The sequence below is a fragment of the Mastigoproctus giganteus genome, chromosome 4, assembly GCF_048544385.1.
Source record: "Mastigoproctus giganteus isolate SK-2022 chromosome 4, ASM4854438v1, whole genome shotgun sequence".
Lineage (NCBI taxonomy): Eukaryota > Metazoa > Arthropoda > Arachnida > Uropygi > Thelyphonidae > Mastigoproctus > Mastigoproctus giganteus.
Window position 1 is genome coordinate 129,922,206 of NC_143578.1, and position 12,416 is coordinate 129,934,621.

Sequence of the window (12,416 nt, forward strand, 5' to 3'; positions counted from 1 at the left end):
TGGGGAAAAAATTAATTTTTAATTTTTTTTCAATGAAAAAATAACTTCTGTATCCAATGAAAACAACTGGATAAAAAACAGAAGATTAAATTGGAATGAACACATCAACTAAATGGAAAACAAGATTAGTAAAGAAGAAAAAAAAAAAAAATAAGGGACTGGTTAGTTAGTTATTTGGTTTTTTTTTTTAGGAGCATTAGCAACTAAGGCCATATTGCTCCGGGATATGCGGTGGTCATTCCCTGACCTTTCCGCATCCTCCATATTTGGTGGTGACGGGCTTGAACCCCGGTCTAATCAAGAAGCGTGTGCTACGCACTGCTGCTCCTCCTTCCCACCTGGCTACGGAGGCACCATAAGGGACTGGACACCAATAGGCAAGAGAGACCTAGGAAGACCTAATTAAATTGGAAGGATGCAATCAGGCTAGAAAACTGAATGGACACAAGAAGCTACAAGCTTAATGCAGAAAGGAAGAAAAAGAAAAATATATTTAAACATTGCACTGGTTTTTCAGGAATAATGTTTGCAATGTTATATATATAATAATAACGTTATATACAGTAATACCCCGAAGTTATGCGATAGGTGGGTCCGACGAAAATCGCTTAAGTCAAATTCGCATAAGTCGGGGTACAACTTTGCATATAAATACATATAAATTTTGTTTAATTGGGACCAAGATCTAACAAAAACACTAGTTTAGAAGAAAAATATTTAATAAAATTGCAGTTATTTATACATATTAATACAAAATATGTATTAAAAAATAAATGAGTTAAGTAAAAAAGTTATTTCGATGTCGATGGCTTCATAAAATCTAACAAATTCGTCTGATGACACAGCGCCTTCTTTTTTTCACACAGAATTTCTTCGTAGCAAGCTAATAATTTTTTTATTCCTTGCTTTGTAGCTATAACGCGTTCTTCATTGGAGTCTAGGTGTTCTAAAATTTTTAACCTCTTTTCAATTGAGCTGAGACCTTCTGTCAAACTTGCAATTGTCATGTGCTTTTCTGGTGGAACTGGGTCTGAAGTGTCAGACCCAGTTCCACCAGACCCAGTTCCACGTTTTGCTCACGCATCTCTGAGCTCATTCATTGTCAGCTCCTGACTATGTGAATCCAACAGCTCGTTGACATGATCACCATTGACTTCCAAATCTAATTGCCTGGCAAGATTAACAACTTCTTCTATCACATGAGCGACATGATCAGTTTCTGGCGTTGTTTTCGTCTTGTTTTTGAAAAAAAATGGACAAAGTTTCTTCCAGACACCATTCAATGTTTTTTTGTGAATTTCATCCCAAGATTCTTCAATGATTCTTACAGCATCTAAAACATTGAATTGTTTCCAAAAGTCTTTAACAGATATCTCACTATTTTGTCTCATAGCTTCATTCAGACGTGCAAACGAATGCCTCGTGTAATAAGCCTTGAATGTTTTGATGACTCCCTGGTCCATCGGTTGAAGCAAGCTGGTTGTGTTTGGAGGCAAAAACACAACTTTCACACGTGGGTCAAAATTAATTAGGGTGGCAGGAGGGTGACCGGGTGCATAGTCAATAAGAAGCATCACTTTAAATGGAATCTGTTTAGACCTGCAATAACGTTCGACTTCGGGTATGAAGTGGTGACCAAACCAGTCCTCAAAAACGGAAGCTGTCACCCAAGCTTTATGATTTGACTTCCAAATCGCTGGTAAGCTAATTTTAGATATACACCAAACGAAAAAATCAAGAACCGCGTAACTCCGAGTATTACTGTACATAGATATAATACACAGGTGTCGGGGGACAACATGAGTTACAAGACGACCAAGTTATAAATGAAACCAAAATTTACTTAAATTTTTTAGGTGACAATGCATAAAAGACGACTTAAAGGTAATATCATTCCCTTTACACTTTATTCATTCTACTAATATACAGTGCTATTAATGCTTCTTCAATGGATGTTATCCACAAAACTGTGATTTCAGTTTCCAATTCAACTGAATGCATATTATTTCTATATATAACTTATCTTGGAAAATTTGATTTACATTTTATGCATCATTTCTAAAATGGTGCATAAAATGTAATTTAGTTTGCTGGAATGAATCTAATTTAGTTTGCCAGAATGAATGACAGCACTTTTATCACACACAATTCTTAATAGTGGTTAGATATAATAAATGAAGGTGTTCACTATCAGTCTGATGTTCTAACCACACCATCACCTCATTAATATTTAAGTAATTTGTTAATTTCTAGCATTCTATCCCACTTTACAGGAATCACTCACACATTATCTTCTGAGCCTTAAATCTTGTTTGTTTTTGTGTTCCCACCAATTACAGAAGCTGCAATTTCTTTCTCTCTCTCTTTTTTTTTTTTTTTTTTTGGTAGTTGTTGGCGCATCGGCTTCTGTGGCCATAATGCACCTCCCAAGGTTTTTGCAGTACTTTGATCCAAGCCCGAGGCGGGATAAGAAACCGCGACCTTTGGGTTGCCAGGCAGGCACTTTATCCACCTGGCTAGCCCGGTCGGCAATTTCTTTCTCACTCAGGTGATGTACAACCAAAGCTTTCACATCCACTTCAATCCAGCTACAGGATCATTTACTGCAAGATTACCACCAAGTAACCAAATACGGAGGATGAGGAAAGGTCAGGGAATGACCACCACATATCCCCGAGCAATATGGCCTTAGTTGCTAATGCTCCTAAAAACCAAATAACAACCACCACCAAGTAAGTACATTACAAACAACCTTTGTTTCTTGTTCTTAAAATGCTGCTAACTGCAGGATGCAATTGGTGTTCTTGTCTATTGCAATAGACTTTTTCCAGCAGTTTTCAATTAACATTGAGTTAACTTTCATCCATATTAATCCAACATTGTATGCACATCTTTTGGTTTTAATATTTTCAGTAATTTTGGAACTTGCATTCTGCAGTTTGCAATACCAATAAGTACTCTACTGTGATAGTAGGCTTTAGAGGATTAACATAATGTATAAATGTATGGGCTATATGGTTGTGTTCTTTGTCAGAAACATAACACTGATCTTGCCATCTAGTGGACAGTGGTCCAACGGAAAGAGCCATTTCCCTAAGAATTCTGAAAAGCAAGTGGAATTTTACTGTTGGCACAAACTCACTTTCACACCCTGAAGCAAAATTATCATGTCATCTAAATGGCAGAGCTATGTCACAAGTTACGTCAAAGATTTCATGTTGACATGCATGAAACACCAGCAACTTTGACTTTTACTGAAGCACAATGACCAGCTTGTGACCTTCTACTCTCTTGTTGGTGAACAGCAACAGAGTCACTCTCTCTCCTTCCCTTTGTTAATTTTCATGTATTGCATTGTTGGGTGCCTTTTTAATAGCCAAAGATTTGCTGGAGAGTCTATAGTACAACTAATAAATAAAAATATTTATAATATATTTATTAATTTACCATCTTTTATTTATTAATTAATTTAGCATCTTTCATCAATAAATCTGCCATCTTTAATCACATTACAAAAGAAATTCAAGGATCATTTCTGCTCCTTTAGCATCACTAAATGCAGATTTGCCTATAAGACTAATCTGAGATATCTGTGACAAACCTTCCATTTCCAAGCCACCTTTCGGAAGCTTTAAATGTACCATCCCCACCAAGTAGTTCATGAAATTAAACTGCCTATGATTTCAAAATTACTCTATTTATCAATAACTCCACTATTTTTTTTGAAGTAATCATTTGCGTAAAGAGTGGTTCACATTGTTTTCACAAGGTCTAGTTTTCTTTCTTTGGAGGGCAACTTTATCTTCTACAGAGTCTATGGATGAACAATTTTTTTTCCCTCTTTCATCCAACCATGGCTCATTCCTTCTGGAATTTTACACTTGCAAAATATATTACATTTTGTTTTGCCACTTTTAACTCATTCAATAATCTTCAACTGATCTTCAATGTAATTTTTTTTTATGGCTATTACTGCAGCCCTGATGATCTACTAAGACAGGTTCACCACATATTATTTATGCCTCCTCATGTGTGTAGTTTGAGCAAGAGAAAGGATTCCATCATCACTGAGCTTACTCAATCCATTCAAAGTCTTAAACACCTTAATCAGATCTCACAGGTGCCTAGTTTCCAGATGCTGCAATTTGCAAAACTGAAGCCTTTCCTGGTAAGGGTACTCTTTTGCTCTCCCTCATGATTCTTGTTGTTATTCTCTGCACCCATTCCAACAGATCCACGTCCTTCCAGACCTGTTATGCAGTATGCAAGATGTGTCCTAACCACTGCCTTATACAAAGGGATAATACTGGCCTATATAATGGTAACCATAGTGCTGAAGTAAAGTGACATGATTGATGGAGAAAGCAACTGACAATTTCTTACAGTGACTCCACACTCCCAACTGGGAATTATTTATAGAGAATGTCAATTACAGTAAGATACCAAACCAAACAGTCAACAAGGATTGGCTCAGCTAATCACATCATCAACTATAAAAACAATGCCATATGGTGATGGCCTTGGGTTTTGGTTGTAAATGTCTTCATAAAGGAGGACAGTAATTTACCACTTTCTACAGTTCACTGCTATGTTAAAATGCCACAATTGAAAGTTGTAACTTTAAGATGCAGGGAGTATTTAGAAATTTGCGGCCCTAGACAAAATACCCATACAAGTGTCTCAGAAACAGTCTCAGATTATTTTTCCTATAAATAAATCATAATTTGATGCTTTTTATTTAAAAAATGATATAATATAATAGCTTTATCATATACTGTGGTCTAAAGCACTGATTCCCACTGGTGTATCCTGGCACTTTGCTGCGAGATTGGGGAAAATTCCATTCAGTTCAATAATAGCAATCACCCCTTTCGGTGTGCTGCGAATACAGAATCTTTTAAATCAAAGTGTAATTTGATTTGTATACTCAAGTCATTTCTCTATTTTCCTGTACTTTATTTCACTTATTTATTATTCTTCTATTATTTATGTATTTTTGGCTTATTGAAGCAATAATGTCTCTGTAGTACGTTGTTAACCCCTGGCCACTGTGCCATGATGGGCTGTTGCAACTACTAGTATGTAAATTATCATTTTAAGTGTTGCAATAAAGATTCTTCTTATTTGCAACTGTTTGTCTAAAGCAAATTTAAACACCCTCTTAATTTAGAAGGGTAATTTAATTAATGCAAAAAAAAGAAACACAACCCTTAAAAATTGTGATCTTAGACAATGGTCCTATTTATCTAAGAATAAATATGGAATAAATATGGTTTAATTTTTCCATGCCAATACAAAAAAAACAAAAAAAAAAAAAAACAACCTTTTAGTTTTTATCTAACAGATTTTCCAAGACAGCACATAAGCTGAGTCTTTTACTAAAAGACAACTTATGTGCTGCCACAAAAAATGCACAACACATTACACTGGTTAACTGTTTCACTGGTATAGTGACTGTAATAAAAATAGTTGCAATAAAACTGTAAATTAACTGGCTGTGATGAAGGCACAGCACAGAACGTGAAAGCCTAGAACTTGGAAACCATTTTCCCATAGAAAATAACAAGAACTGGGCTACATTTAGAACCAGACCATTCAATTTTTTCCTATAAACATACTTCTCCAGTAATGATACAAGGAGAATACTAATTGTAGCAGTAACAAACTTTTTAACAGAATACAAGTTGTTTATCAGTTCATGTACATTTTTGTACACATTAAGCAAAAGCAGTTTTTGTTGTCTAAATGTGACTTCCTAGTCAATGAAAGGATACTGTGTTTACAAAAATTCACTCTGTAACTGAGTATACTTCATGTACTTGGCAAACAATGGCCTTGTAACTCTCCCAGAAGATGTAGTCAGCATTTCACCGACATATTTTTATTGCATCTCTGAGGGGAGGAACTGGGAATATATAGTAATCAGTCTCTGTAAGTCTTGTTGTTTACAAAAATTTACTCTGTAACTGAATATTGAATATATTTAAGCAATTACAGTAGTTGATATTCTCCTCTTGGAGGCGGCATGATGTAAATATATATTTCATTTTGGTAGTATCCAGTGAAAAATTACCGGCTCTGTGAACACTATATTTTTTTCAGGTTCGGTTTAGTGGACATGCTCATAACCAAGGTATGTCCGAAACTGTTGTATGGAAGGTGCAGTATATTGTAGTTGCACTGTATTTAATAACACTTAATAACAGCTTATAAGAAAAACTTAATAACACCAATACCAACAAGTTTTTAAAATAAAGCAATTATATATTGGGTTAAAGTAATTTACATATATTGGGTTAAAGTAATTTACAACAGGACCAATTATTTGTAGTATGTTTACCTTAGCAAAATCATATATTCCAGGTAAAAAACAAAACAAAAAACATATATAAAAAATATAACACAACATTAAAGAATCTTACTTCACAATTCTGAATAATGAACTGCTGTCCATTAACTGTTCCAGGTATTCTGCCAGTAGTCACATCTTTCAGATTTTCAACTATATAATCTTTGGGATTTACTTTGTCTTTATTGTCCCTAAATAATGATTAAAAAAGACTAACAGGTCAATTAAAAAAATATCTACAAGACAATTCTTTTCTAACTAGTTTTTTATATACTGTGTGTGTGTGTATATATATATATATGCTATTAAAATAATAAGAGAAGTTTACCTCAATATAGTGCGTAGAACACTTCCTTATGATACCCTCCAGAAATTAAAACGGAAAAAACGAAAAAACAATCGACAACTTACCGGTACATTAGAGTAAGATATAAATAATTAAATAATCAATTTAACACAATTCAAATCAATTTAAAACAATTAAAAATCAAATTAACGCAATTAAAAGAATCTAACGAAAATATTCAAAACGATTTTCCTTCCTCTTTTATCAACGTATGTTCAACGTAGAACATATTGAGTAGTACAGCTCTGATTCATACTATCTAATATATATATGCATATTAAAGAATATGACAAAAACAAAAATAAAGATGATAGTAATGCGAAATGTCTGGAAAGCCACAAGCCAAAAAGGAAGATAGCCAAAAAAGTGGTAACCTTTAAAATAAAAATGTGGTAACTTTTAAAATAAAAAAAAAAAACAACAGCGGCCTACATCAGATAAAGGCAGGAAAAATTTGCATTTTTTATATATATATATATATTGCATATATACAGGGTGTCTCAAAAATATTGGTACAACCGTTTAGGGGAGGTAGGTAACATCTAAAGGAATGTGAATCACATAGGAACCCATAACCAGAAACGTCACCGTAAGTCGGTACACGGCACTGTTCATCAGTTCGCGAGAGGGAAAATTTCTGGTTTACTCATTCAAGCAGTAGTCGCTGCACGAAGAGCATGCATCAATATACGAACTGTGAGCTGGCAGACCTGCACCTAGTGTATGGATTAGCAGAGTGCCCACACGGTGTGCGCCCCCATGCGGCACAACATCGCTTTGCAATAAATGTGTGGGCAGGTATGGTCAGTGACTGCTTAGTCGGCCCATACCTGTTACCATTACGCAGGAACTCTGCTAAATATTGGATCTTTCTTGAACAAGTTCTACCAGGGTTACTTGATGATGTTCCAGCAAATGTGAGACGCAACATTTGGTTTCAATATGATGGGGCGCCTGCCCATTATGGAAGGTGTGTTCATGACCATTTGAACAGGTGTTCTGGGCGTCGATGGATTGCCGTGGTGGACCCGTTGCCTGGCCCCCATGCTCACCTGATTTATCGAGCCTTGATTTCTTTCTGTGGGGGGGCCCCAAATCTATTGTGTATGAATCGCCTGTGGAGACGGAAATGGATCTCGTGGCGAGACTTGTCTGAACTGCTGCTACTGTCAAAGAAACTCCAGGTGTGTTCGACCGTGTCCGCCAATCCATGCTGCGTCGGTGTCACGCATGCATCGCGTCTCATGGTGGAACCTTCGAGCATCTGTTGTAACATCATGAAATGCATCCATCTCTATTCCATTGTTAATATTATGTCAAATAAATGTTTGCCACTAATTACTGTCTTGTGTCATTTCTGCTTCTTGTGCCTCTGCTACTACTTTCCCGTGACTTTTCCGGTTATGGGTTCCTATGCGATTCACATTGCTTTAGATGTTACCTACCTCTCCTAAACGTTTGTACCAATATTTTTGAGACACCCTGTATATACAAAAAAGGTAAAAATCAGCATATTTGTGCATATAGTAGGGTAGTTGAGCTATAAAGTGTAGTAACCATGGAAGTAATAAATCAATTTACCTGAAATAAATATAAAATGCAATTAATAAGGGCATAATAATTGTAAGGACCAAAATTTTGCATATATATATATATATAAAAATTTAATATATATGAAATTAAATAAGGTGTATTAAAGAATTGTGGTTTATGGACTAGAGACATTGCATTTTTTTTTTTTTTTTTTTTTTTTTTGCAGAAGGAATCTAACAACCATAATGAATATATAAAGGTTAAAAGAGAAGATTGGGGAAGAGCAGCATAGAATATACATTACAAATGGTGATGACACTACAGAAAATAGGAAAAAATAAAAAAGCACTTATCACTGTATAACTCATAATTTCAACGTCTTCTTCAGGGGTCAATCATTGAAATTATAGGAAAGACAGCAATAAGTGGGCCTCTGTTTCTGCATTTGAAAATTTGATATGAAAAATATGAAATTGCTGGTTAAAGAGATTAAGCCTAGAAGTCTAGATAATGTACAAGAAATATGAGTATATATTTCATGGCTGACTCAACACAGGCAGAAAGCAAAAAGAAAAAGTTAAATATCAAATACTAAGAGATAGTGAAATATAAAGAACAGCATGAGTAACTCAAGTTACTTTTGCTATTCTTTATATTTATTATATATTTATGTAGGGCAGTAATCACCTTTTAGGGGCACAGTTGATAGTTGTGCACATCAGTACTAATAATATTAAGAACAGGAGTTCTTAAAATACTGACTTACAGGAGTCAATGAGCCTTTGGAATTTTGGGTTACCTCATCATGCCATTAGAGCTCAGAGAATCTAAGTTTGGACCTGAAAGTGGCCACAAGCAAACCAATGTTACCAGAACACAGAGAGAGCCACTGGGTGCTATGAACTTTCATGGAAGAGCTACAATACTCAAGCCTTTGATAATATAAACAAATGCATAAAAACAAATGACAGGGTACAACGTACATTAAACCTAGACACTGGATATTGATGATATTGAATATTGAATGGATATTGGTCCTGTGAGGCAACAAGTCATGGTGCATGATCTTTTAGTCTCATAAAGATGTTTGGATATGAAGGGTGCCTGTAGAATGCTTATTAACTGATTGTGTTGTTCCAACTGAAGTTGGGAGGAGGAAGAGGAAGTGTTATTATCTGGGGTGTTTCATGTGGTATAGTAATAGCCATACGGTGCAATGAAGCCAAAGGCTTTTGCTGCACTTGCCTGGGGGGGGGGGAGAGTAGATATGAAAATACAAATGATTTGCTTCCCCTCCTCACACAGGTGCTCTTTGAATTTATTCAAACTGTCAGCCTCAACTACCTTTTTCCCAGTAATTTGAATTTATGCCCAAGTTCTGGAATTTGCTATAATTGTAATGAGCAGCAGCCTGGAAAGCCAGGTGCTGGGGATTTCAAGGCCTGCTGCGAGTCATCATGGAACAAATAAATACATGGGCTGCATTAGGGTAATTAAGCTTCTCTTTCTTGGTGATTCCTTTCTACTTCTGACTCACTCTATCTCTCTCTCTCTCTCTCAGGGTAACTCAGGAATTTTTTTTGGCTGGTGCAGCATAAGCCACAGGCTTCCTTGCACCATATGGCTAATAATAATAATAATAATAATAAGAGTAATAACAAGTGCATGTATACCAATGCTAGGAGTTTAGTAAATAAATTTGATGAATTTGAGTTGATGGTCATGACATCAAAGGTAAACATTGTTGGGATACCAGAGACGTGGTGTCATACAGATATAAGGAATTCAGAATTGGAATTTGGAGAGTACAATGTCTACAGACAGAAAGGATAGGAAGGGAGGATGGGTTATGCTGTTAGTTAAAAAACAAAATCTAAGGAAGCGCATCTAGTTGACACGGGTGAACAGTGCAATGTTGAGTCAGTTTGGTGTGACATAAGCACTGGGAAAGCAAAACTACGAGTATGAGTGTGTTATAGGCCTAATGACTCTGATGAGTACAATGAACAACTGTACAGAGAAATAGAGGAGGCAAGTAAATAATGGAGTCTTATAACGGGGAGTTTTAACTTTCATGATATTGAGTGGAACTTATTGATTGGTCTCTCACACACTAACAAGGTTTTTGTGGATTTATTGGATGATTGTTTTCTATAGCAGCATGTTGAGAGGCAATCGGAAGGAGTAATTCTCTTGATCTGATTATCAGCAGTGATTCATAAGGCATTAAGAATCTGCAGATAAAGGAAACACTATGTAGCAGTGATCACAGTGTACTGATGTGGGATTTACTTAAAGAAATAACTACCACCAGGGGTAAATGGAAGGGTTTTTGCTTTCAAAAGTTGGCTACAATGGTCTCAGACAGTTTTTAAATTCTGTACCATGGGATCAACTGATGATGTTACCAACAATGAATTCTAAATGGGAAGCCTTAAGGGACTTAATCTTGGAGGCTACTAGGCTTTTCATTCCAACTAAGAAATACTGTTCAAGGTTCAGGCCTAAATGGATGTCAGATGAACTAATGAGACTCATGGCAAAGAAGAAAATGCATGGGATGCATATAAATTATCAGGTGATACAGACACCTATTGTAAATATGAAAAAGTCTGTAATAAAGTCATAAAGGAGGTCAGGTAGGCAAAGGCAGATTACGAGAAATCTTTGGCAGAGGATGCAAAGAAAATCAGCAAAGACTTCTTTACCTATGTAAACTCCATAAGGAAGGGGATGAATCTGATTGGTCCACTTGACATCGATGGTTCGACTGTTGATGATCCTGCTCAGATAGCTAACAAACTGACTGAGTATTTTGCATCTACATTCACACATGAGGAATTCTTTAGAGAAGTGGGGACCTGAAGTTTATCAAACTCTAATAGGGAGCTAACTGACTTTGTAATAACAGAGAGGAAATGGGAGGATAAATTGTTGGAATTAAACATAAGAAAGGCACCTGGGGTGGATGGGGTCTATCCAGTTATATTAAGGGAGGCAGCAAAGGAAATAAGAAAACCCTTAACCCTAATTATGAGAGCATCCTTGGATTCAGGGGAGGTCCCCATGGACTGGAGCTGTGCAAATATATCCCCAATTCACAAAAACAACACAAGTAATTAAACCTGTTAGTTAAACCTGTTAGTTTAACTTCTGTTCCTGGGAAAGTAATGGATTCACTGGTTAAAGAAGCAATGCAGGATCATCTAGACAAGACAGCAGTAATAATTCAGACAGCATGGGTTTGTCAAGGGAGTCTTGTCTGACAAATGTGATTGGATACTATGATGTGGTCACAAAGGAGCTGGATGCAAAAAAATTATTTTGATATCATATACTTGGATGTCAGGAAAGCTTTTGATACTGTTGCACATTATTATTATTTATTTGGTTTTTTTTTTAGGAGCATTAGCAACTAAGGCCATATTGCTCCGGGAATATGCGGTGGTCATTCCTTGACCTTTCCGCATCCTCCGTATTTAGTGGTGAAGGGCTCGAACCGCGGTCTAATCAAGAAGCGTGTGCTACGCACTGCTGCTCCTTCCCACCTGGCTACGGAGGTGCCACTGTTGCACATGGAAGACTACTGTACAAATTGGAGCAGTATGGCATAAAGAGAAAGTTGTGGATGAATAAAAGGATGGTTCAGCAGGAAAAGACAGAGTGGTAATCAATGGACACTGCTCGTCGCATACTAATGTTATTAGTGGAGTCTCTCGGGATTCGGTGCTGGGACTATTGTTGTTTTCTATATTTATTAATGATATTGATGGCGGTATAACAGGCTTAATGTCCAAGTTTGCAGATAATACAAAGGTTAGCAGAGTTGTTATTTACAGTAATGACAGTATGCACCTGCAACAGCAACAGGATCTAGAAAAGTTAAGCAGATGGGTTGAGAGGTGGTAACTGAAGTTTAACACTGACTAAGGCAAAGTACTGCACATTGGTAGCAATAATGCCAGAGGAACATATCAACTGTGCTGTACTACACTCAGAGTTTGTTTGTTTGTTTGTTTGTTATTTGGTTTTTAGGAGTATTAGCAACTAAGGCCATATTGCTCCGGGATATGCGATGGTCATTCCCTGACCTTTCCGCATCCTCTGTATTTGGTGGTGACGGGCACGAACCCCAGTCTAATCAAGAAGCGTGTGCTACGCACTGCTGCTCCTTCCCACCTGGCTACG

At 36.4% G+C, this 12,416-nt stretch overlaps 1 protein-coding gene across 1 annotated transcript in view; it reads right to left on the reverse strand.

The window, feature by feature from the left end:
- The window catches only part of LOC150087061 (protein XRP2-like), a 104,753-nt gene that overhangs the window by 80,523 nt on the left and 11,814 nt on the right, over window positions 1-12,416 (reverse strand). Inside the window, exon 2 of the mRNA XM_090371788.1 lies at window positions 6,423-6,540. Within this exon, the coding sequence (XP_090227914.1) occupies window positions 6,423-6,540 (118 nt within the window). The remainder of the gene's footprint in view (window positions 1-6,422; window positions 6,541-12,416) is intronic.